Source organism: Asterias rubens, chromosome 9 (genome assembly GCF_902459465.1).
Source record: "Asterias rubens chromosome 9, eAstRub1.3, whole genome shotgun sequence".
NCBI classification, from domain to species: Eukaryota; Metazoa; Echinodermata; class Asteroidea; order Forcipulatida; family Asteriidae; genus Asterias; species Asterias rubens.
In genome coordinates, this window is record NC_047070.1 from 5,856,363 (window position 1) to 5,883,956 (window position 27,594).

Consider the following 27,594-nt stretch of genomic DNA (forward strand, 5'->3'; position numbering starts at 1 on the left):
TCACAGCTATATCAAATTGCAGGCTAGTATAGTGACATATACCTACTGTATCAATCAAAACCACACATGATGACATTGAGTGGTCAGACAGTAGGAGGGTTGACTGTGCAACAAATGTACAAAGAATTCACAGCTATATCAAATTGCAGGCTAGTATAGTGACATACCATCAATCAAAACCACACATGTTGACATTGAATGGTCAGACAGTAGGAGGGTTGACTGTGCAACAAATGTACAAAGAATTCACAGCTGTATCAAATTGCAGGCTAGTACATGTATAGTGACATACCATCAATCAAAACCACACATGATGACATTGAATGGCCAGACAGTAGGAGGGTTAAACTAACAGAAGAAATTTAAATAAAGAGACTAATCTCACCTCCACTTTGGGCTCATCGTGCTGTAAAGCCATGAAGTTCTGAGGCCACTTGTTGATGACGTATTGAGCAGCTTGCTTGCCTGATTCTGACGCCAGAGCATATCGTCGCTGTGTATCAAATAAAACAGTATCAGTTAATGATAAAAGTAACATGGTGTGTCATGGCTGAGCGATCAAGAGCACGGACCCAAGATCCGGTGTTTCTGTACAGCAGGGAGTTGGTGCAACTCCCAGTCGTGACACTTGTGTCCTTAAGCAAGACTCGATTGCTGCGTCTTTTGCATGGGACATAAAGGTAATGTGTGTTGTGTAACGCATGAAAAGAGAAGGGGTTCGCCCCGGTGTTCTTGGTTTGATTGGGAGTTTTTGCACCACAGCACCTTGTAAACCATTACATGGTGATACATGTATGTAAAGGAAATGCTCTCGTACCTGCAGATGGGTGCCGGGGCATTTTAACAAATAATTTGTTTTTTCAATAAACCAACCTTTTCTCCAGCATTTTTGGGCAAAAGATATGGATCATCATGATATATGTATGGAGCAGCCGTAGAATCCTGTAAAAAAACAAAAGTAATTTACATTTGTCATCAAAGAGCGGGAACGAGATAACCATTCATAAATACCTGAGACAGTTTCGCTATTCCTATTGGTGGAGAGCGCGTCACGTGTCACACGTGACGTGTGTGTGCATAAACTTTTGCTTATGACCAGTATAAAGTGGTGAAACATGAGCGACACGAGAACTTGCACCTGTGATTATAAGACAGTTTCTTCATTCCTATTGGTCGAGAGCAACGCGGCCCTGTTTTGGTAAAACGATGTATCTCAAAAAAGCTAATTTCAAGAAAAATAGGTTTAAAGTTGAAATAACTGCCTTTTTGTTTCAGAATATTGGATTGTCATTTTGTTTAAATTTTTCACTAATGTAATAATTGAAAATAAGTTTCCATATTTTGTTATAAGTTTTTGAACATTATTGAAGAAACTGTTACAGTTTATTCAAAGATACATCATTTCACCGAAATAATGCACACTCACAGGAAAGCGTATGTCGTCAAACTGGTGCATAACAATGGTATACTAAAAAGCATTTGGGATGTTGATTAATTTGCTCAAATGGTGTATGTCAGAGAGATACACCATTTTACCATATTTTTAGTTTGTAAAATAAGTGTAAGTGTGACATACATCTTTTTTGTGAATTAAAGTCACAAACTTTGAGTTGTACAGGTCAACATACAGTTTGTATCTTCTGAACCACTCATCCGTTGACGATAAGGTTTTCAGAATCGGAAAGAGCGCCCTCACTTTACTGGGAAATGGCTTTATCTCAAAATTTCAAAAAAATGACTTACATCGTTTAACCAAAACAGGGCCGAACGGCTGAAACAGTTGTGCCACATCACACGATACGCGCGACGCGCACAGCATTCCCTTATAAGGAGTTGTTTACCTGAGGGCCTTACTATTTCATAGCTGGAGGGGTGTTGTGTTGAAAGAAATCATTGAACAATTATAATTTTTGCATTTATTTTACTTTTTGACTAAAGTGTTGATATATTTTGACCGAACAGGGTATTTATGAATGGGAATCAAAGTGTGTTGAATCGGTTTTCAACTAGTGGTTTAAACCCGCCGAGGCCTGGTTCTTGATAATTTACCTCGACTTCGTCTTGGTAAAATTATCAAGAACCAGGCCTCGTTGGGTTTAAACCACTAGTTGAAAACCTCTTCACCACACATTGATTTCCTTATTTACAACTGGCAGGATTGTGTCACAGGTACGGCTCTAGTCTTGGTTCCTAGACCATTGGTGTTGCGTGGTCACACACAACCAACGTTCCGATTATGCACGGCAAAAACTGTACACGCTTGTAATGAACGAACGCTAGCGGGCGCTCTGTTTCTCTGATTTCCGGATCTCACCATGTCCTGTGCTCACCAAGGTCTAGGACATTTGCAAATTGAAGGCGTGGCCAGACTATGTAAATTACTTTTAATGTATGCAATATTCATATCACGTGACGAATTGAAGATGACTATTCAAACTAGACCGAGTCAAAGGTCAATATGATCGGCGCTCTATTTTTAATAATCTTTGCTCAAAGAGTAATTCCGTGGTCATTATAGGCCTATTAAAAGGAAAACAGTGAAATTTTAAGTATAGACTACCTATTCAGATACGTGACGATTTGAAATCGTAAATAATGTTCAAAAATCGAACGTAAGATAAGCATTCAGAGAGTCCGTGTAACGGACGCTTGTATGGCCCCAAAGCGTGGAGCAATCGGAACGTGAAATAAGCCTTGTGGAATATCACGTACCGCCCATGCCGTGTCTCATGGGGGTTGGAGGTGTTAAGTCCCAGGCGCTATGAACTCCCAGCTTGCGGGTGTCCCGACTCCGTTGTTTCTTATGATCGCAACGTTCCAATATGCTCCATTTTGATTTATGGCCCCCTAATTTCTTTTTGTTATGAGTTTTCAGGTAATTTTGATGATGTCAAAACGTAGGAATATCGCATCTACCTCCATGGTTATATTGACAGTGTTATTGTGTGAGTAGCTTAAAAATATTATGAGAATTTTTTATAAAAGGTTGAAATAAAAATAATGCTAAAACAAAATTCCCTCAAAGCATAATTTTGCCAAACAAAGTATTATTTTTTAATTCTGTGAATGAAGAGTTATTTTTGAGGTAATGATTAAATGATTAAAAAGTCATGCAACGCAATTACTGCATGCATTGTACACTGCATGCACAACACTGATGAATTATTCATGAGCCAACCGCAACGCAGCCTCTGATTGGCTCCACCGGAAAGTCGGGGGAGATTTGCCGAAAAACAATAAAAAAGTTAAGACCCGTCGTTGCAAATGTGCAAGACCATGGTGAGATCTAAATCAGAGAAACAGAGCGCCCGCTAGCGTTCGTTCATTACAAGCGTGTATAGTTTTTGCCGTGCATAATCGGAACGTTGGTTGTGTGTGACCGCGCAACACCAATGGTCTTGGAACCAAGACTAGTCCGGCCCTAAAAGGTAGTAACACAAATTATATATTAGCATATAATTAACTTGGTAATAAGGGAGCCGTTTCTCATATTGTTTTATACTATCAATATAGCTCTCCTATGCTTGTTACCAAGCAAGTTTTTTTAACGCAAATAATTATTTTGAGTTATTACCGCTCAGGGCTGTTAAGTAGTGTCAATACATAAAATGGCCATTAAGACTGCTATGGCTTATGGCTATGACCTTAGCAACAGTCGTAGCCAATAGCCATAGCTGTAACACTCACTCTTTTCACAGTTCTGCTCAGTGCTTGAAGAACAGCCGTTGGATCTCTGAAATTAAAGGACATAATTTATTGACAGAAATTAAACAAAATAATGAAGCAATTTTGGGTAAAACAAAGAAAAATTTAATGGAGTGGGACTTGAACCTTGTGAACCTCTAGATTAATATACTAGCCTTCACAGTTGATGTATTTCAACATATGCATAAAATAACAAACTTGTGAAAAATTGAGCTCAATCAAACTTTTAATTTCGAGACCTTGAGGTCTCGAAATCAACCATCTCAATGCCATCTCAATGCACATAACTTCGTGTGACAAGTTTTTTTTTCTTCTTTCATTTTTATCTCCCAACTTCGATGACCAATGGAGCTCAAATTTTCACAGGTTTGATGTTTTATGCATTATGTTGAGATACACTAAGTGAGATCACTGGTCTTTGACAATTACCAATAGTGTCCAGTGTCTTTAAAGGCAGTGGACAGTATTGGTTATTGTCAAAGACTAGCCTTCACAGTTGGTGTATCTCAACATATGCATCAAATAACAAACCTGTGAAAATTTGAGCTCAATCGGTCATCAAAGTTGCGAGATAATAATGAAAGAAAAAAAAAAACCTTGTCACACGAAGTTGTGTGCGTTTAGATGGTTGATTTCAAGACCTCAAGTTCTAAATCTGAGGTCTCTAAATCAAATTTGTGGAAAATTACTTCTTTCTCGAAAACTATGGCACTTCAGTGGGTGCCGTTTCTCACAATGTTTTATACCATCAACCTCTCCCCATTACTCGTTATCAAGTAAGGTTTATGCTAATAATTATTTTGAGTAATTACTAATAGTGTCCACTGCCTTTAATCCCCAATGCTAGCAGTCTCCTTATTTTGTCAATATCTTTGTTCAGGGGTGTCAGTCAGAAGCCACAATGTACTACCTCCGCTGGTCACAGGTTCAAGTAAAAAAAACTATTTTTGTTCAATCCAAAATTATTTTAAATTTACCCAGTCAGGTTTCCCAGCGGTGGTACTTGGTACACAAAATAAGAGTGACTTTTTGGGGAATGGAGTTAATTAGTTTTCAATAGACACGTCATTATATTTAGCGTGCCGTGGCCAGACTCAATTTCTGACGTTCTATCAGCAGAGTGCGGGTTTGATTCCTCCTCTTGACACTTGTGCTGTTTATGCAATACACCTAGCCATTGCAGGCATGATATTGCTAACATAAGTTTTGTCTCACAATTACTTTTTGTGACATTATTTTACTAATTTCTCAAAAACTACATCACCTCATCAGCAAGTAATAATTTTAAGGGAGGCTTTCTACTATCATTATTTTTTTTTTTTAAGTGAGTAAATTGTTAATCTGTAGACATTGTGCAAAAACTACCTTAACCCTTTAACCACAGGTTTCCTGGTAGGGTTAGGGTTAAAAATCAAGCCTGCCACTAATTCTTGTATTGGGGAACACAGGAAGCCATTGCACCAGACATTACTTACAAACCAACTGCCAAATGATCTTTAATAAAACACACAATAATCCTACATCAAAGCATCATACCTTTTCTTCCTCTTTGGAATCTGAATTTCTTTCCGAGACGGTTGAGCAGCCGTTGCTTCTTGTGTTTGGCAGCTTTGCACAAAGAGACATCTAAAAGATAACAAATAAAGACTTGTTGTAATGTTGGTAAAATTCAAAACATTTCCAGTGCCTTCTTATTTAAAGGGAAGGTACTCGTTTAGTAATTACTCAAAACAAATATTAACTTAAAAACTGACTTGGTAACGAGCATTGGAGAGCTGTTGATAGTATAAAACATTGTGAGCAACGGCTCCCTCTGAAGTAGCATAGATTTTGAATTAGAGGTAATTTCTCACTAAAATAAAAGACTTCTAGCTAGGAAGTCTTTTATTCCTATCTGAATGCACACAATTTCGTCCAACAAGGGTGTTTTTTCTTTCATAATTTTCTCCCGACTCCGATGATCAATTGAGCTCAAATTTTCACAGGTTTCTAATTTTTTGCATATGTTAAGATAAACCAAGTGAGAACACTGGTCTTTGATAATTAACAATAGTGTACCTTCCCTTTAACAACAGATTTAGGAAAAATGTCCATTACTATGATTATTGGATTTTTCAAAAATGATGTTCGCCACATTATTTGGTGTCTGTTGGTTTATTGGATGTTGTTATTCTTTTCAAATTTCATGTACCAACAGAAATGATTATGAGAAGTATTATATTGTTTAAAGGCAGTGGACACTATTGGTAATTGTCAAAATCCAGTCTTCTCACTTGGTGTATCTCAACATGTACATAAAATAACAAACCTGTGAAAATTTGAGCTTGATCAGTTGATTGGTCGTCGGAGTTGCGAGATAACTATGAAAGAAAAAACACCCTTGTCACACAAAGTTGTGTACTTTCAGATGCTTGATTTCGAGACCTCAAGTTCTAAACTTGAGGTCTTGAAATCAAATTCGTGGAAAATTACTTCTTTCTCGAAAACTATGATGTTACTTCACTCAGAGGAAACCGTTTCACATCCTCACGTGAAAAAATACAAAATGGATGCGCCTGCGTTAGCGGTGGTTGTCTGAAAGGTGAAAATTAATCGAAAATGGCCAATCTTAAGTGCACGTAAGTTGAAAAACAAAACAATATTAAATGATCACAACTAATGTAATGATCCTGAGCAACATAAGGTATTTTGGAGCAAATAAAGCGCCGTATATGTAGCACTTTTTCATTGATGAAGTTGCCCTTTTTCACGTGTGACAGATACAAATACCCAAAAGGGGCAGATCGGTGGACTCGCTACTAACATAACAACATCACTGTACAGCACAGTGTATACTGCTGTACACATGGATGTACACACAGTCACAGACCTAGGCACTCCCTATAAATAACGTTGTAATTTTGACTGGAAATCTTTGCAATGACTGCACAGTTAATGGATTAAGAAAATCCATAAACTAAACTAAAATTGAAAAAGGGACGTTCTATGAAATCCATGGCCCCATTTAAGTTGATGTAAAAGTTCGTTGGTCATGTTGATGATGATCGATCGTCGACGAGCTAATCGCTTTCATTTCTTTCATCGATGAAGCTCGAACCAGATGCAGGATATACTGCAACCGCCCATAGGGTGTAATAAACTAAAAAATTTAACTTCTAATGAAGATAACTTACCTCAGAAAACATGAACTCAGTGGCACTTTTGCAGTAGATCGGCAGAACGTGATTGCCCTCATGGAGGCCGCCATTTTGAAGAGTGACTTTTCTTGTCACAAGAGGGCGCTGTTGCCACATTAGCGACCAGCGACGCAAAGCACGCGTATAGTTAGAACTATGAGGGGCCTAGCTCCGACCCAGAAGCCGCAAAGGGGCCTTGTAGGGTAAAAATTGCCCGAATAACATTTATTGAATCAATTAAAGAAGATTGCCGCAAATGTTCATTTTAATGTTATGCCCCATGCATTTAAAATGTTTAGTGTGTTTTGCCTTTTTAATATACAGCGCCATTGAGCAATTATTTGGATATATTATGGCGCTATATAAATGCTGTTATTATTATTATTATTATTATTATTATTATTATATTATTATTATTATTATTAGATTTATGAACTTGATGAACAATAAGCCTACAAATGATTGAGTATTATGTAGTGCACGAAAAAATACGCCCAAGATTAGTGTAGTAATAGGGCCTACTTAAAGACACGGATGGACACTATTTGTAATTGTCACTTGGTGTATATCAACATAATATGCATCATATAACAAACCTGTGAAAGTTTGAGCTCAATTGGTCGTCGCAGTTGCGAGATAATAATGAAAGAAAAAGCACACCCTTGTCACACGAATTTGTGTGCTTTCAGATGCTTGATTTTGAGACCTCAACATTCTAAATCTGAGGTCTCTAAATAAAAATTAAGTTCGTGGAAAAATTACTTCTTTCTCGAAAACTACGTTACTTCCGTGAGAGGGAGCCGTTTTTCACAATGTTTTATACTATCAACAGCTCCCCATTACTCGTTGCAAAGTAAGGTTTTATGCTAATAATTATTTTGTCCACTGCCTTTAAGCTGAACTAGACTCCAACAGTCATAGCGGCCTCCTTCAAACAAGTCATTATCTCTCAGTATTAAACATAGCTTTCTTTCCATTGAACTGCTTTGCCAGGTATAATAATCATCATTAATTTTGTTCTTTTTCATTTAATAAAATCTTCATTTTAATTTTAGTTAATTAAGCGTTACTGTTTATAAATTATTTGTTCTTGTACGTCCCCTGTTTGTCCGTCCGTCTGTCTTGTCTATGTCTGTCCACAGGCTGTTACGACAAGCCTCTAACATCGGCCTCTATACGGTTCCTTTTCTTCAAACTAATGTATAAACCTTTAGTGCTATAATTATAGTAATGCTGTGTATCAGGTTGGAAATCAAAATGATTGAGTGAAATGAATTGAAAAGAACTAATAGGTTTATGGGGCCATCTGGTTCCTGTCAACGTATGCCCTAATGCGGATTTATTATAGGCAACTTTACTCACAATAAATACAACAATAGTCACCTGTAGGCCTAACAGTTTCAGTTTAATACAGGTGCCTCATTATTGAGAAAAACAAACATTCAATAAACTACGGAATGTTCACGTACCTGAAGGACGGCGTCAAATCCATCGAGGTGACGGTGAAAATTAATCGAATTTAAATGGGTATAGGTGCCGCCTACCAGGGACATTCCCAAAAGTTGTCTTCAGGTGATTTTTAGAGGTTCAGATCGTTTCTGAAATGGCGACTTCGGCCACAGCACTGTTTAGATCAACCCAGAGTTGGAAAATAAGCAGACGAACGCGATCATAGCAGGAGCGGTAGCAGAATTTTCCGTTTCGAACACGGCCTTCCTTTTGTCGTACTTTGTATATTGATTTGCAATCAACGGGGAAAAATAGGTCTGCTTTAAAGACACTGGACACTAGTGGTAATATTGTCAAAATCCAGTGATCTCACTTAGTGTATCTCAACATAATGCATAAAATATCAAACCTGTGAAAATTTGAGCTCAATTGGTCGTCAAAGTAAGAATATAATAGTGAAAAAAAAAAAACCTTGTCACACGAAGTTGTGTGCATTTAGATGGTTGATTTCGAGACCTCAAAATTCTAAATCTAAAGTCTAGAAATCAAATTTTGTGGAAAATTACTTCTTTCGCGAAAACTATGTTACTTCAGAGGAAACCGTTTCTCACAATGTTTTATACCATCAACCTCTCCCAATTACTCGTCACCAAGAAAGGTTTAAATTTATGCTAATAATTATTTTGAGTAACAGAGAGACTTGAAGAGTTGGAACTGAAAGCACATTGGAGGACAGAATAACCGTGTAGGGTGATTTTATTCAGCCTCAGCTGGAAAACACCCAAACCAGAATTTTTGCAATGTAACAGTGAAACAAGCACACACAAGTGTACCTGGAACCGTGGACCTCCTTTCGTCTCTCCTTTGTTTATACTACAACTTGTTATTTTGCAACCGTTCCCATGGTTTTTCTTCACACGTTTTCCAACTGTGGACCTTTCCCGAACCGTGGACTCTCGTGTCCTCTTTTGTTAAAGGTCCAGGTTTACTCACGGGGACTCAACTTCATACTCTTCAAGAAACAACTCCACATGGGGCTTATAAATTATTGAGAGAGAAAAAATCTTCCTTAACACGTGGTATACAATGGTGTACGTAATTTTATGGACACTTTGCAATCCCAATCTTTTTATTCCACTATTAACAAACCAACTAGAATTACTGCTGACACTGCAACAGTAATTGACAATATCTTGACAAATGATTTCAACAACCACCATGCCGGCGTTTTAGTTACTGACATAAGCGATCATTTACCGGTATTCCTAGTTACTGATAATCTTAGGGAAAACCCGCAGAACGAACGAAGAAACAGTAAGCGTGACTTTAGCAGTAACCATATTCATAATTTTGTCGACGAACTTAACCAAATTGACTGGAGTTTTATAACATCATTGAATAATTTGCATGAAATATATGGTAACTTTCAGGAGCATGTTGTTAAACTGTATGATAAACATTTCCCCTTGCAAGAGGTGAAACGCAGATATGATTCTTGTAAATCACCCTGGCTATCTGATGGCGTTTACAATTCAATAAGGAGGAAAAACCACTTGTATAAAAAATTTCTAAGAAATCCTAATAACCAAAATAAATCCATCTATACTCTGTATAAAAATAAATTGAATGCTTTGATTAAAATATCAAAGAAAAATTACTTAAACAAGAAATTTGAACAGGAAAATGGCAATATCAAAGGAACTTGGAAGCTTATAAATTCTTTGCTAAATAAGGGTAAGCCGAATTCCAACCCGTCTTATGTTGTTAAGGAAGACTGTGTTAAACTAGAGGATAACAAAGAAATTGCAGATGCATTCAATGAATACTTCGTTAGCGTCGGTGCGAAGCTTACACGTAATCTACCATTATGTAATACTTCGTGTGAGTCTTTTCTTGCAGGAAGATGTTCACACTCTATCTTTTTAACTCCAGTTACGCAAGAAGAAATTGCAGATTCTCTCAACAAACTTACATGTAGCAAGGCTCCTGGTTTTGATGGGTTAAGTCCGTTTGTAATTAAACAGGCTAGGTACATTCTTGCTAAACCACTTGCTGAAATCTTCAACAGGTCCTTATCTTCTGGTATTTTCCCCGATGCGTTAAAAATAGGTAAGGTTATACCAATACATAAAGGGGGTAATAAACATGATATTGGAAATTTTAGACCTATCTCAGTTTTGTCCACGTTCTCAAAGGTTTTTGAAAGGATAGTTTATAATAGACTAATATCATTCATTAATAAAAATAGCATTCTTGCTGAGTCGCAGTTTGGCTTTAGGGAAAACCGATCTACAGAGTTAGCAACCTCATACGTAGTAAATAAACTACTCAAGGCCATAGACGATAAAACGTTTTCCGTTGGTATATTCTTGGACCTTTCAAAGGCTTTCGATACCGTAAACCATGACATTTTAATTTCTAAATTGGAACATTATGGTGTGCGTGGAATAGCATTAGCCTGGTTTAAAAGTTATTTATCTAATAGAAAACAATTTGTATTGTTTAAGTCAACGCTGTCTAAAGAACAATATATTTCCTGTGGAGTTCCACAGGGCTCTGTGTTGGGTCCTCTATTATTTATTATTTATATAAACGACATATGTAATACTTCTGATACAATATCCTTCTCTTTATTTGCAGATGACACAAGTTTAGTGTACAGTCATAGTAACGTAGATACAGCTGTTAGTCACCTTAATTTTGAACTTTTAAAAATAAGCACTTGGCTGTTGGCAAATAAACTATGTATTAATGTACTGAAATCAAATTATATAATATTTTGTCCGAGACAGCAGAAATATACTCAAACGGTTCCTTTAATATTAAATGGTGTTAACTTGCAAAAAGTAAAAAGTACAAAATTTCTAGGCATTTATATTGACGAAAATCTTAACTGGAAGAGTCACGTTGATGTAGTGTCAAGCAAAATATCAAAAACCATCGGTATAATGAATCGTTTGAGGTTTTTCTTACCAAAGAATATCTTAATAACTCTTTACAACTCATTAGTCCTCCCATATTTAAATTACTCAATTCTCACTTGGGGTGGCTCTTCATCCTGTGATAAACTTCTTATTTTACAAAAACGAGCTGTTCGAATAATTTTCAACGCTCATTATCGGGACCATACCTCTCCTTTGTTTGCCGAACTGAAACTACTACACTTTAATGATCTCTATAACCTCAACCTTGGAAAATTCATGTACAGGTATATAAATAATTTGTTACCTTCCTGTTTTAGTTCATGTTTTACTCTCACTTCAGATGTGCATTCTTATAACACTAGAAGCAGCTCGAACAAGAACATTTATGTTAGTTTTAACAGAACGTCAATGTTTAAAAATGGCCTCGTTCAACGAGGTACACATTTTTGGAATAGTCTACCCACCCCTCTTAAAACATCATTAAGTTTATCTACATTCACCAAACAACTAAAAACACAACTGCTCCAATCATATTCTTAATCTGTAATGGAAAAATTGTCATTTAGCAATAGCTCAATTATGCTCCTATATGTCTGTCATTGTCCTTTTTTCGTTTGTCATTTGCCAGTCTGTGTTTGTCTGTCAAGGGTACGGGTACAAAAGCTTTGCTTCACCCTTTGCCCAATGTTGTTATGTGAATAATGTTTAAACTAAGCTTCGTTAAGTTAATATTGTTATAAATGATTATTTCGTCTTTTAAAATATGTTGTTATAATAGTGTTAACTTAATGGTGTATGTATTATGTATTATCATAACAATGTTGAAATAAATGTTCTATGATTGATTGATTGATTGATTATTGGCAACAAACAAATTCAAAATCAAAAGTTCTGGAAAGAAAATGGATATGGGGTAGGCATAATAGGCTACCCATCGAAAAAGTAAGAAAGCAAGTAAGGATGTAGCTTAACTAACATAGCCGTGATCAAACCTCCGCTCCAAAGTCTGCAGCCAGGATATACCGAAAACATTAGTTAATAACTTGTTAATTTTTTCATGTAAAAACAGGTGAAACCCTTTAAGTTATTATCCTCAGACAAGGTTCGACCGACATGTCATAATGCCCCCCCCCCCCCCAAGGCAATATGACTCAATGACTCAGAACCTCCAGTTAGAAAACACTTTATAATACTGCAGTTTCACAGTAATAAACGCACAATTAACATTACAATCATTAAACAATAATATAATTTTCACTTGTTTCTGTTTGTCAAACTGTCTCATCACTTCTGGAAAAGTATGTGAGCTTTGCAAAAAGTCTGAAATCAAAATTGCACACGAGTTATTAGTCATGTTTCTTGGTGATGACATCGCAGTTACAAAGACCATCGGATCATAGGCCTACACCAATTTTCATTGGGCCATAAACCTAAATTTTAATGAAAACAAACAAAAAAATTGTCAACTTTATCTTCTCTGTTTTTGTGTGTGTTTTTCACGAAATAATTTATTATTATTTGACAACTGTTAATTATAAATCAAAACTTTATTATAAAGAGATACCGTGTTACAAATCGTGTTATTATTTTTGTCAAATAATGCAACTCGTCAGAAGATTTTACAACATAATTAAAAACGGATATTATAATTCGTTAAAGGCACTGGACGCCTTTGGTATTGTCAAAGACCAGTATTCTCACTATTTGTATCCCTTATTATACAAACTTTTAGTAATAGTGTCTTGTGCCTTTAAGTGTGTAGGTAGTCATGACATGTTATACTGTACGGGATGTTAGAGAAATGCAATTTTATCCGCGTTGATGAAAATTAACGGATTGAAATCCACTAGTGTGCTCTTTTTTACGCGAAATCAAATATCCCCCAAAACATAACCCCCTTTTTACTTGTTATAAACCACTCCAAACTCGCAAGTGACGCACGTCGCCGCTGTGTTTTATAGACCTGCTTGGACGAAAATGTCAAGTCGTGAACTTTGCTGAATTTCATTTAAAATGTTTACAATGAATAAGGAAATCGAGTCATATGATTATAAATAGATTTCAAAAGTGTTTAAAAAAACACATTTATAATGCCCTTATCCATAGCTTTTCTGAGAGATTTGTGAAAAGCCTTGTTACGTAATCAATCTCAAAACGTCACAAAGCAAACTCCCACAAATAACGCCAGCGACATTGTCCAGAAGTGTTTTTAGTTTGTCAAAACCTTTAGGTTGGGACCTAATTTTTTAATCGATAATACGACAAGTTTAAAAGTGTACACATATCAAAATTACAATACCATTTCCGTTGAAAACATTCCGATCAGGTAGGTGTTTAAACTTTGTTTTATGTAAATTGAGCGTACCTCTCAACGATTTACAGAATTTCCCCGACAGGAAAGCATAACATGATGCATAGATGTATTGCAACTATCTTACACTGAATCATGAACATGGCACAGACAACGTTAGGCTAGCGTGATACATGAAATTTGCCCTGTCTGGTATATTGTGTTACCACCGAGTGTTTAACTTTTGACAGAGTTTCAGTATTTTTTTGGCAAAAATTACAAGACTTTGTACGCAAAACCTTGTGCTGCCAGCGGCCTAGCATTGGTGGCGTGGCCTTTCTGTTATTTTTTTTCTTCTTTTCTTTTTTAAGGTTTCAGATACCGTTTTCTCAATATGACTTCACTTCAAAGGGAAACAAAATACATGCCATAAAATCGGTTCTTGGAAAGCTTTATAATCAGCAAATTTTCAAAATAATTACCAATAAGGGAATCAATGTGTGGTGAAGAGGTTTTCACTAGTAGTTGAACCACTAGTTGAAAACCGATTCAACACACTTTGATTCCCATTCATAAATACCTTTCGGTCAAAAACATCAACACTTTTTTTGTCAAAATGTAAAATAAATGCAAACATTTTAATTGTTCAATGATTTCTTTCAACACAACACCCCTCCTGTTTCAGCCGTTGCTCTCGACCAATAGTAATGAAGAACCTGTCTTATCAGAACAGGTGAAAGCTCGCGTATCACGCCCCTGTTTCAACACTTTTTACTGGTCATAAACAAAGGTTTATACACACCCATAGGAATAGCGAAACTGTCTGAGGTAGTTATGAATGGTGTTTTAACCCTGGTCCCGTCTAATACCTTTGAACAATCAAATGTTTATGTAAAATGTGTCAATATTCAACATATATGTTTTCTCTCAGACGGCAGATACTAAATTTGATTCATGAAAATAATCTTCAAAATGTCCACTGCGCTCTTGGTTTTGATGGTCATTGCTATCACAAGAGGGCGCCACCACTCTTTCTTTGCAAGAGGGGCCTGCTGGAGTAGACTTCGGTACTATTAGTGGGGGCGAATCGGAAGACCTCGGCGAGGTTGTGGGACCGGGTTCAACAAACAGCAACACTTTATTACCGTCTGGGTCAGCAGTCTGCCACCGCTTACCACTGATGGGTATGCAGACTCTAGGTAGGAGGGGTACCAACTGACACATGTCCCCCACCTTGAATTGCAAGATGGTAGAGTCCAAGAACTGCGGTTGGAATCCCGGTGGGAGCTTCTTCAGGGCGAGCTGCACCTCGAGATTCAAATCCTGGCTGCAGAACACAAGAAAATAGCAGAAGTCCTCTTTCTGAATGTGGGTGGGTCGGGACAGCAACAGGGAGTAGAAGCTGATCGTGTCCGCCCACATGTTGTCTGAGACGAAGAGCTGGAAGCGCAGTCTGTCCTTGCCGAAGTGGACCTGGCGGACAGCCCAGAGGGCCGAGTCCTCGCGGGTCTGGTGGGCGTAAAAGTCCTGGTTGTTCGTCGGGTACGGGACGTTGTTGCTGCCGACCTTCCCGCGGTGGTGTAGCTCCCACGGCTCGGACCGGAGATACTTCTGAGCTTCTAAGATCCTCTCCATCCCGAAGGCTTCCTGCAGTAGCAGCACCACGCCTAGAGTGGGTACCGTGTCTCTGTGATCGGCCTGACTGCTGCCTGCGGGGTCCTTCGTGGCAGACTCACTGCGCTCCACGAAGTTGAAGAGCTTCAGTTTGGGTACCACAGACTCGATGAGTGGTCGAAGGGTCATCTGCAAAGGGTGTGACTGACCAGGATCGGTTATGAAATGAAGGGTCAGGATGTGCGGATCCTTGTTCTTGTCTTGGTCTACGTCTTCAGCTGTAGAAAAGAAAACAAACATTGTTTATTGATTTATTTATTTACTTGGACATGGTATACTATGGCCTAATCAGTTTTGCAACTGCTATCCCTAAGGGTCATGTGTACAAAGTTTACAAACACTAAACAAAAACAAATTAAAAAATAGTAAAATACAGTTGAGAAATAAGATATCCATGAAAAGTTCGGTAAACTTGAATCGAGCGAAGCAAAATAATGAACATCCATGGGATAGTGTTGAAGGGATTTGGGGCTGAACCTGTTAAACGATTGAAATACAATGGTAGACTTTGAGGCGCTAGGTGGTAGCAGACTTACCAGGTAAATTTCCATTGTTTACATAGTTCTGAGCATGCGCACATTACCGAGAACAATGGATTTTACCAGGTAAGTCTGCTGCCACCAAGCGTCCTGAAAGTCTCTCATTCAAAGAAACAAATTTCAATAATAAATCCTTCCTATAAACCAAGAGAGAAACCACAATCAGTCCAAGCCTGCAGCATTGAGACTGAAAGGGCAAAATAGTCTGGTCTCCTTTAAGTTCATTGATAATCAATATTCCTTGGTACTTCTGTGCACATTTGGAGGGAGGGGAGCAGCCGTCGATTTCACCAAGATTTCATCTTTAAGGATTTGGGTGCTTTTTCAAAATGTCCACAGATTTACATTAAACTTACAGGGTTTGAAGATAATGATAGTGGAAAGCATCTCTTCAAATATTACTTACTGAGGTGCTGTAGTTTTTGAGAAATGGGTAAAACAAGTCACAATTTTGTTTTCGTCTCAAGTGAGACGAAAATTATTATAGCATGTAAGATCCCATTAACCAGTTATGATATTTTACCAAAAACATAGCATAGCTGGTTAATACGATAGTTTTATGCTGAAACTGAGACGAAAATTATTTGATTTACTCATTTCTCAAGCATGTATAGCACCTCTTTCAATCAATCAATCAATCAACCAGTTTATTTCCACAGTTTCAAAATCATAATCAGTATCAAATCATAGGCAATGTGTTAGTTGGAAATAAAGTGTTGTTTGGTAAGATTAATTAAATAATAAGCATTGACATTCGTGAAACTGTGGGGGACCCATACAGAAGCAAGGCTTGTAAGGGTATGGTTCCCTGACCAAGCTTGGCAGTATGTACCTCAGTAAGTAAAATTTCAAGGGAAGCTTTCTACTATCATAATCTTCAAACTGTGAAAGTGTAATGTTAATTTGGACAATGTGTTTTGTGTTAGGCAAAAGGACATAGACCCTTTTACTTAAGATAAATCTTAAGACTTAAGGACGTGATCAGTTCCGTATCCAAATACGTAGGACGCTTTAAACCAATCCTAAGTTAGGACGGGTTACTCGTCCTAACTTGAGTTGGGATTAATCTAGCGTTTCGTGAAATCGGCTGCTGGTTCCCCTCACTGATCTCTATTATACTGGGATCAATGGTGCCCCACTGTGGGGTTCATTGAACTACGCTGTCGATAATCTGCAGCTAGGCCGTACCTGTGGCTACGGCTACGGCTTGATCGCTGTGTCATCGTACATTGAGACATCGGATATCAAAAAGCGACTCCCTTAGCAACAGACGTAGGCACAGCCATGGAATGATAATTTGGACACTACCGTTAAACCAACCAAGAAGTGTCGCGATTTTGTTCGGAACTTTTGTTTACATAACTCGACTCGAGAAGAGTTAGTGCAGTAATCATACTCATCGGTGTGAGAATACAAACTAATTTATATTGTTCGTTTTAAAGGCAGTGGACACTATTGATAAAATATAGCATAAAACCTTTGTTACTGACGAGTAATGGGAGAGGTTGATGGTATAAAACATTGTGAGAAACGGTTCCCTCTGACGTGCCATAGTTTTCGAGAAAGAAATAATTTTCCACGAATTTGATTTCGAGACCTCAGATTTAGAACTTGAGGTCTCGAAATCAACCATCTAAACGCACCATCTTCGTGTGACAAGGGTGTTTTTTTTCCCCATTATTATCTCGCAAGTTCGATGACCGATTGAGCTCAAATTTTCACAGGTTTGTTATTTTATGCATATGTTGAGATACACCAACTGTGAAGGCTAGTCTTTGACAATTACCAATAGTGTCCACTGCCTTTAAGCTCGCCGGCACTCCATTTATTTGTTGCTTTTGGGAAATAGTTTAAGTAAGAAAATAATAATAATCTGGATTTGTGACTATTATAGGGTATAGGCCCTACTCGCTTTTGGTTCGTACGTTGTATCCAGTATCAACGGATCTACACTTTCTCGTCAATTCTCTTTAACTTAAACTATTTTATGTGACGTCACTGTATTGATGAAGTGTATTATTCGTAGAGTCTACACTCTACTGTTCGTTACAGACAAAAGTGAATTGTTCAACTGAAGAAGGCTTACGTGAACCTGGAACATTGTACGTTTTCACCAAAATGCTTGTACAAAAAACGGCCTGTTTGTCAGTGCATGCTGTACTCCCCTCGTTAGGAAGGTTAAACAACAATGAAAGGAAATCCTATTAAGAGTGGGTTTTAACAAATCCACATGGAAAGAATTTGGGTTTTAAGCTGCTTTTCGATCATTGTACGAGGCTTAAAATAGTTGAAGTGGAACCGAGAGTCGCCTACTACCCCGCACGATAAAGTCAATATAGTTCAGATGCATTTTTACATGAACAGAAATGCCACACTTTAATCAATTTGTTATTCTGATATTCTGATTTGTGCACGATCTGTTAAGGAGAATGGACGAGAAAGTGTAGATTCGTGAATATAATGTACGAGCCGAAGACGAGTGCATTGTATTCACAATCAGAGAAAGATTACCGTCATGACACTGTTTACTTATTTGGGGCATAACAACGTGTATACTTTAATACCATGGCCACATTAGTTCAAAGTGAAATAATTCTGAAATGTTTTATGCTATAGAAAGCTGCTGTTCTTCTAACCGAGTTTCTTAAAAAGTTATTGCAAACGCTGGGCATACCCTATTAAGACAATGTCTAACTATTCGTTACGCTCTGATACCAGGTTAGGCCTACTTGCACTTTTTTTACTCTTCGGATTGTTTTGTAAGGTCCTTGTATTTTCATTGGTTTGGATTGTTGTATATTTTCCTGTTGTACAATTTTTTGTATTTTTATAATTATTTTGTTATGCCCTTGTGTACATGTTATGGAATGGGCGCAATATAAATGGATATGATTTATTTATTGTTATTTACTTTTGAATTTCCCAATTATTATGATAAAGACACTGGACACTGTTGGTAATTGTCAAAGACCAGTCTTGTCACTTGGTGTACGAGTAATGGAGAGAGGTTGATAGTATAAACCAATGTGAGAAACGGCTCCTTCTAAAGTGAGGTAGTTTTCAAGAAAGAAGTAATTTTCCACAAATTTGATTTTGAGACCTCAAGTTTAGAATTCGAGGTCTCGAAGGCATCAAGCATCTGAAAGCACACAACTTCGTGTGACAAGGGTGTTCTTTCTTTCATTATTATCTCGCAACTTCGTTAACCAATTGAGCTCAAATTTTCACAGGTTTGTTGTTTTGTGTATATGTTGAGATACACCAAGTGAGAAGAATTGTCTTTGACAATTACCAACAGTGTCCAGTGTCTTTAAGACTTTCTTTCGAGAACAAGCATTGGCTAATTTCATCTTTTTGTTTGTGCAACTTTCTCAGCTTTTGCTCCATTGTGCTGACAATAATGATTGCATCTTATAGAACTTATGCATTGACGCCATCATGCCCCCATCTTTAGTGGGTAATGATGGGAAAGGGGAGCACACCAATGCACGCACCGGCGCACATGATTGACAAATAAGCGTTTAACCTCTAGTCGAGGGCATAAGATCTATTGTAGTGTTCTTTGAACTACAGTGAAATGCATCAAGCTTTATGTGGGCGGTTTTAAAAAGAACTTATCAAATTAGTATAATATTATTATAATAACATTCTTTATTTTCGACAGTCTAAAAGAGTTAACGTTTATAAAAAATTGTTCATTAATTAATGAATACCAGTCGGCTCTCATTATATAGACCACTGTTGGAGGGCCTGGGTTCTTTTTGTAGGACACAAAACACAACATCTACAGATTTACATTTCACTGGCACAGGTTAAAGATAATGATAGTAGAAAGCTTCCCTTAAAATACTAGTTCATAAGGTGCTGTAGTTTTTAAGAAATGAGTAAAAAAAAAAATTAATCATGTCAAACGTGTTTTCGTGACATTTTTCTTTTTATGAGGATTAGGTCTCATTTATGCCATGTTTTGTTTTGCTTTACTTACTTACCTTTCATAACGATGTTTCTGTTATAACGAGGTATGCCTACTGCTTACTATCACCGTTAAAAACTGTCCACTGCACTAAACAGGGGTGTTAAAATTTACACCATGGGCGTTGTCGCAACAAAGCAAAATCGCAATTTACAACGCGGTGTTAAATAAGTACTTATTATGCTACTATTCTTACATTGGTCATAGTATTTTAATACCATTTTGGTGTTAATTCTAATTCTTGCTGCGCTATGTGACAAGAATCACACGGTGGAACATTTTACAGCACAGTTTGTCCAGTGTAATAGATGGTATCTTGTGTTTAGACATGTATTTCTTGGCAGCAACAACAAAAGCATCAAATGTAATACAAGCATTATACAGTCTACAGAATTGAGACATAATTACAACATGGCTAAAGATACTCCGTTAAGTTATTACCAACATGCAGGGAAAATTTGAAGCATAGTGCTTTTTTAAAGTTTACCCTGGGACAGACAAGTCTAGGACTAGACAAGGACAGACAGACGGACGAGACCAGCCAGATAAGTAAATATCTACATTGTTTTGAGTGAAACAAGATGATTACAATGACATTCAACAGTTGTCACTATTGGCCTAGTATTTTTAGTAAATACGTATTTAAGAAAGACGTTTTAATTTTCCTTGAGAAATTTTCAAGCGTGAGGGATTGCTTAATGCTGGTTTGGAGGTTGTTCCAAAATATTATACCATTTGAAATAAGACTATTTTTAGAATATGAAGTTCGGCTGAAGTTAATATGAAAATCACCCTTTGATGCACCACGAGTGTTATGTCGTCTTGTCTTGTTGGAGCTAAAGAAAAACTAATGATAAGACTTCAGAGTATAAGGTACGGCGGGCAGAGTGAGTAGGGATCTATTGTTCATAAAGAGGCAATGCCCACAAAAAGCATACGTCAGCAACATTGGGAAAACAAAATACCAACTACACCGGTTTTGTTATTTTCGTTGTTGTTGTTTTTACTTCTAAGCAGTTGACTGTCCATTATCGGGTTGCTGACCCCTAAACACGTCATAGACGCCTAATTTGTTGAACCTCAAAACATGGAGGTAGAAATAGATGCTCAAAACAACACAAAAGCTATGACAGGTCAGGTTGTGTGCCTAATGGTCCCAGTGACGTAAAACGACAGTACATGGCAGTAAGTGTGGAACCAACTCAGCGGGGACTTGTCTCCACTCTACTTAATAATCAATACAGGGGACTTAGACAAAACAATACCCTTTGTTTGAATTCATGAATGAAGAAGACTGGGATACAAAGGAGGTTTTCTTACACGGATTGAAGTACACTTTCAAAATTAGGATTAATTGTGCCCCAACTGCTTCTAAATTGCGTGTAAGGTACTGACTTATACTTTACGATTTCGATAGCTTTGTTGACTTTTAAAACTGTCAGTTTAGTGACTAAAGACTACATGTAAGCCTATTTATTATCGCATATCAACGTGTTGGTATTACAAACAACATAAAATGAGTAGGCAAAAGTAAAACAAATTATGCCGAAATGAAAAAAAAGGAAAAAAAGGAGAGACATCGCCTTTAACATCACAAGGCCTCTCACGGCCTCTTTAAAGTGAGGGATACAGTAAACTGGTTTGGGCTGCCACCCCAAATCGACTGCCACCAGGGGCACGGTGCCACCTACTCCTAGGGCTGAAACAGGGTTACCCCATTCACAGTCCGTAAGGATGTACGAATGGGCATTATTCAAAAGAGCCTCTGGCTGGTATAGAGTAGCATGCACGACATTATCATTTTTTTTTTAGAAGCGACTATGGTTAAAAGTACCTTGGTCAAGGGCACAAGTGTCACGGCCGGGGTTCGAACCCACACGCTGCTGCTGAAAACACATGGGGCCAGTCTCATAGAGCTTATATTGCTTAAACAATCTTCTGAACTTGTGCCACGGTAGTTTGGCTGTTAACCTAATTCTGGTAAGAGTAATTTTATTGTGCGTAGCTACTGGTGTGGCGGTGTCGCATGCAATTATGTCCTCTATGCAATACTATCCGGAGGACAGTATTGCATATGCAATAATGTCCGCCGGACGCATTTGCATCTGCAGTTGTGTCCGCCTCGTGCAAAACCGTTCTTATAGTTAATTAAACACCCTTGGTCGACGGAACACGTTCGCCATTTTTTACAAGCTAAGTGCATGTCATTAATGACATGTAACAAGTTCGGTCCTTGCAGTCTACCCGCAACCCATGCGTTTTAATGAGCTTTTGCCCGGTTTTATCTGCATGGGTTGGTGTGGTTTTTCATGCTTGACCTCGGTTTTAATATATAATTAATCCAAAGGGCTTCTGAACTTTAGTCTTTTCGGCCTTATCTGAAAAGTATTGACATAAATAATGTAGCAGTAAATTGAACTAAAGAGCATCTGTCGTTTGGTATGAAAAAAATCGGTGCAACTCAAATTTTAAAAAGAGAAATTTGTACGTAAAAAATTGCTTTAAAAAGAAAGAAAACAAGTCACAAAAACACGACAGATTGTCCCGTTATGAATGTTAGCAACGTCCAAAAATAGTACACATGGATAGATTATTTAGTATTCTTACTGGAAATGTTAAAAGCGAGACCGGATCGTACCTAGTCCAGTCAGGATACAGCGATTTCCACCGGTAGTCCAAAACCTACGTTACGAAAAATCAACCATTAAACAGTATGGTTTTCCTGAATATTCATGCTGCCTACATGTACGTTCAAAATGCATTCATTCATGCATATGCCAAGGTGTCCAGAGCGGACAGTATTGCATGGCGGACATAATTGCATCTGACAGCGGCACAAACCGGAGCAGGTGTGGCGAGCAACACGTCATTTATCTTGGTCTATGATCTAATGAGTTTATATAATTGTTCGACCTGTGGATAATAAACTACTGAACCCTCCCTGTTGCTGTTGAATAACGATGTCAAAGCATTAACTTTTGAACGGTGAATTTGAAAGAGCTGATGGGTACCAAAATGGCTTACTTTCTGTTGAAATGTGCCGGGGAAAAAACCTATAATAAAAATGACAATATTTTATGGGATAGTATTTGTTTTAGTCTGATCATTTTTATCTTCATGAACATTTGAAGCCATTGGATACTAGGCATGTTGGTAATTACTCAAAATAACTGTTAACATAAAAACGTACTTGTAAACGACCAATGGAGAGCTGTTGATAGTAAACAACTTTGTGAGAAACGGCTCCCTCTGATGTAACGTAGTTTTCGATAGCAAAAAAGTAACTTTTACTTTGATTTCAAGACCTCAGAATTAGATTTTGAGGTCTCGAGATCAAGCATCTGAAAGCATACAACTTCGTGTGACAAGGGTTATTCTTCTTCCGTTATTATTTCGCAATATTGATGACCAATTGAGCTCAAATAGGCACAGCTTTGTGCATATGTTGAGATTCACTAAAAGTGAGAAGACTGGAATTTGACAATTACCATAGGTGTGCAGGTTTTTTTGTAACCATCTTTCCCTTTTTGTTAATAGTTTGTATGAGTTCCAAATTTCGTGGAAAGTGCGGCAACTGGTACAAAGACATTAATTTAAAATGGCCTATGGCAAGAACAGCAGTTTCAAAGGTAAACGTTTTAACTGGCTGATTTCTTGTTTGGCGTATAATCATCATGAAACGACCCAACCGTTTGAAAACGTTTTTATTATCTTTCTCACGTCTTTACACGAACACACGCGCTGAGTTTGATAGTCCATAGAAATGGTCTAGCCCACACATCCATCAGAAGAAAAGAGAGAATAAGAAAACATTGAAAAGGATTATTCCAAGACAACGACCAAAAGTAAGGACTTCGTGATGACACCCAAAAGAACCACCTGGCTGGAGTAACATCATTAGAACACTTTTAATTAAAAGTGAACTCTTAAGTGAGCAGAAAAGTTAGTTGGACTCGCTTCGGACTCGATCCGTCTGGATGCCCAGCCCATCGTATGGGGCGCCGCTTGTCAATTCAATCGATCAACCAGCAACATTTATTTCCATACATACACATCCAAATAAAAAATGATTCAACAGAGACTGAAACTGAATGGAGGCATAATTCTTTAAGCTTTGAACATCCGCATGGACTGTAAAAGGGGTAACCCTGTTTCAGCCCTAGGAGGTAGCAACGGCCTCTGTATTTTGTTTCTTTCTAGCCCACATCTTGAAGTGGCCTTCAGGCCTTGTGTGTCTGGCGACTTGTGCTAAAAAACAAAGATGGGAAGATGCTTAGTGTTTTTTATATAATATTGTTGCCATGGTTAGTTACATTTTGTTTAACATACCGAGACTATAATCATACAATCAAAGCTTATAATTGGTTTACAAACCATGGAACTTTAGGCACTTTTACACATGGTTTTAAAACCATGAGACATCTTGAAACATGGTTTATTAACCATGGCAATTATAGCATCTTCAAAACGTCGTTTATGCCAAAATCAATTGTCATGGTTTAAGAGGTTTTGAATGTGCTTGAACTTCCATGGTTTATAAACCATAATTGTTTAAGCTTTGATTGTATAATTCATAAAAAGTTTACATAAACACAAGAAATTTGACATCTTATTCTAGAACAAACCATGGGATAAAAACATGTCAACAAAAAAAGCTAAACAATTAACTGACAAACGGCGCCCCATATCGATCGTATGAAAAAGTGTGTAAAAAAAAACATTGCCCTCGTAAACTTTCGGCACCAATTGTTCAGCAGTTTCGTGGTGCCGCAAAATGGGTTTGCGGCATCGACAACTATTGTTCCACTAAAAAACTACCGTTACTTACAAAGTGGTTAGGCATTGTAAACGGACTTGGAATGACACCTGTGTTATTGTGTGAAGTAACCGCCTTCCAAAAGGGTTTTAAATCGATTATGTGTCTTAAATCCGTTAAATCACCTCGATTATTTAGGAAGTTATTGGGATAGGGCCTCTGGGTGTTGATTATTGTCAATTCATTCCCCACTGTTCAACAATTTCTTCAGCTTGGGTTGGTTTAGGGGAAAATGGCTGTGTGTAATGTGTAAAATGCCATAGGCAGCTAGTCCAGCCCAGAAACAATTTATCATCATTTAGTGACTTTAAATAGGTAGCATTTCTTACATCATTTCTCGATGTTTTGGCAATAATCTGGGTGTTGATTATTGCCAATTCATTTCCCACTGTTCAACAAATTCTTCAGCTTGTGTTGGTTTACGTTATGGGGGAAATGGCTGTGTGTAATGTGTAAAATGTCCTATAGGCTTGTGTCCAGCCCAAAAACAATTTATCATCTTTTAGTGACTCTAATTAGGTAGCATTTCTTACAACATTTCTTGATGTTCCATTCACTACCGAAAATGTTCACAATCTTGCACACATGCTATTCCAACCCCTACATACCAGTTCAAAAGCATTATTTAAGTTTCTAGGAAAAGGGTCGTGAAGTTTTTTGCATTGGTTATGAAATCCTAAAACATCACAATTTACCATCCGTACTCGACGAATTTGGAATTCGATTGTGGTAAGCAAAAAAATAAAATGAAATAATGACAAATAATACAAAATAAATCACCCGAAGATAAACAGGGAAAGGTTTTCTTCTCACAGCAATTTCTTAGCTTTACCTGCAATTTTTCTTTTAAAATTAGTCGATCATCGAGAAGTCTTTATAATATATTAAATAGTGTTCCAAGTTTTGAGAAATGAGGCCAATACTCTTAGGGTTTTCAATCTTAAAGATTATTAAACGAGTTTTGGCATTTAGGAGAGAACAAAAATTAACCAACTTTAGTATAAACTATGAGCAAGTATGATGTTTTTATAAATGAAATATTGGTAATTGTTAACGTTTTGTCGTATAGTTAATTTGCATCGCCTGCCACCTGATTATTGAGAAAATAAGTAGTTGTAGAAAACTGCTTGGTCTGAGGTTTCGGTTGTATAGCAGTATTTCCAATTAGAGTTCGGTATCTTTTGTAAATCATGCTTTTGGCCATGACATGAATCCATACTCATTGTGAATGAAGATGGTGTGTATAAAATTATTTACATGCAGAAGTTTGTTGAGCTTCATTATCACAGAACAATGTTTCAGTAGAGCCACGTCAATCCTTTGTTGGTAAAATTAAACGTTCGTCTCATAAGCCAATTGAAACATAAAACAATTATTTTCGTGGAACTGTTTACTAATTTTTCAAAAACTACAGCACGAGCACCCAGTATTATTGTAGGAAGCTTTCTACCATCAGTATGTATAAACTGTGTAAGTTTAGTGTAAATCTGTGGACTTTTTTGTTTTGTGTCGTACAAACTGTACCCTAAATCCTTTAAAGATGCTATGTCAGATTTTTGGCCCGAAACAGTGAATGGTATTTCAAAAGAGTTTCACCCGCTCTAACGAAAACAAGTTTAACTTTTACTTTTAATGGTCAGGAACCATGATTTTTTTTTAAAACGTTTCTTATAAAACACATAAGAATTGGTCACGTGATATATTGTCGGGATCCTCACAAAAACTAATTTTGAACACTTTTTTTCACTGCTACAAAAAATTTGCGGACTTTTTCGAGCAATGGCTCAAATGAAAGCTTGTAACTTTCTCGACCCCCATCAATATACCTATTGAATTTTAAATCAAAATTGTTGGATCAAATCGGCCAAAAATCTGACATAGCATCTTTAAAGTGGAGACAGGAAGAGTACAAAGTATGTTATTATTGACACTACGTGCTAAAGAAACATACACCGATACATCGTCATATGTTTGTAATATCAAAAGGTAAGATGTCAGCCTTTTGCAACACAACATTAATTGGTGGTGAGTTATTTTCTGGATAAAGAGTAGAGGTAATGTTATTGTTAACAATGTGCTTGTCAACATAGTGTTAGTTGGTAGGTCACTGCACTATAATTTTAAGGGTCGTAGGTTCGAATCACACCCAAGTATTATGCATTTAACTTGTTTTCACAGAACTCGGGAAAGCAGAGTATACAGCAGGACCAGCGCATACACTTATCGGTGTATATGGGTGAAACAAAAAAGTAAACATTATTTTTCCCCGAACATCTGTAACATCTTTTTAACATAAATATTTTTTAATTATTTACTACTTACCGCAACTGCCGCTTTCTCGCAGTAGGGACAACACGGACATGGACGGTATGAGGAACGGATCACCAGCTCCGGCCCAAGATGATCTCCGGCCACCCTTCTTCGCAAGCTTGGAGCGAATCTCAGCTCTGTCTCCGGGAGACAGGGGGCCTTTCTCCTCGGTAGGGTGAGAGATGGAGATGGACGATCGACGAGACTGCATCCTGACACCCAGCAGGTTGTTGTTAATGGTGGTGGGTAGGATAGGGAGTACTTTACCGCGGGAGCCTCGCCTCTTGCGTCGGTCGGTCATGATTCTGTCTGGGTTCGCAGTGCTATCATCGGACTCGTCGGTAACTTTGGATGTTGACCTGCTATAAGATGGCCGTCGAGTAGTTGCTAGCTCATCACTAGAACTTGTTATGTCTGGCTTTGACGATCTACGGGTGGATAGTCTTCGTTCTTGGCTTGGTCTGTGAGAGCGATTGTGCTGAGGTTGTGGGGATGAAGACCGGCGTTCACTTGACCTCTCTGGCTTCAAGGAATGTGAAGATGGGGAGCGTGATCTTCCTTGATGACGCTTGCCTTCTTGTACTTCTAGATTTTTATATCCGGTTCTAGTCTTTTGAGAATTATTTGCAGGTTCTGTTGCAGGGGAATTGTCACATTGAATGTTGTATGAATGCCGTCTAGGTATTGGAGACTGTGAACGTAATTGGGAGCGGGAAGTGTTATTAGCAGCAAACCCAA

At 37.6% G+C, this 27,594-nt stretch overlaps 1 protein-coding gene across 1 annotated transcript in view; it reads right to left on the reverse strand.

Moving 5' to 3' along the window:
* Nucleotides 1–6,952, reverse strand: part of LOC117295096 (pentatricopeptide repeat domain-containing protein 3, mitochondrial-like) — a 38,335-nt gene extending 31,383 nt beyond the window's left edge. The window contains exons 1-5 of the mRNA XM_033777664.1: nucleotides 6,879–6,952; nucleotides 5,242–5,331; nucleotides 3,688–3,733; nucleotides 874–942; nucleotides 386–493 (exon numbers count right to left, since the gene is read on the reverse strand). Coding sequence (XP_033633555.1) covers nucleotides 386–493; nucleotides 874–942; nucleotides 3,688–3,733; nucleotides 5,242–5,331; nucleotides 6,879–6,952 — 387 coding nt within the window. The remainder of the gene's footprint in view (nucleotides 1–385; nucleotides 494–873; nucleotides 943–3,687; nucleotides 3,734–5,241; nucleotides 5,332–6,878) is intronic.
* Nucleotides 6,953–27,594: the final 20,642 nt, after the last annotated feature.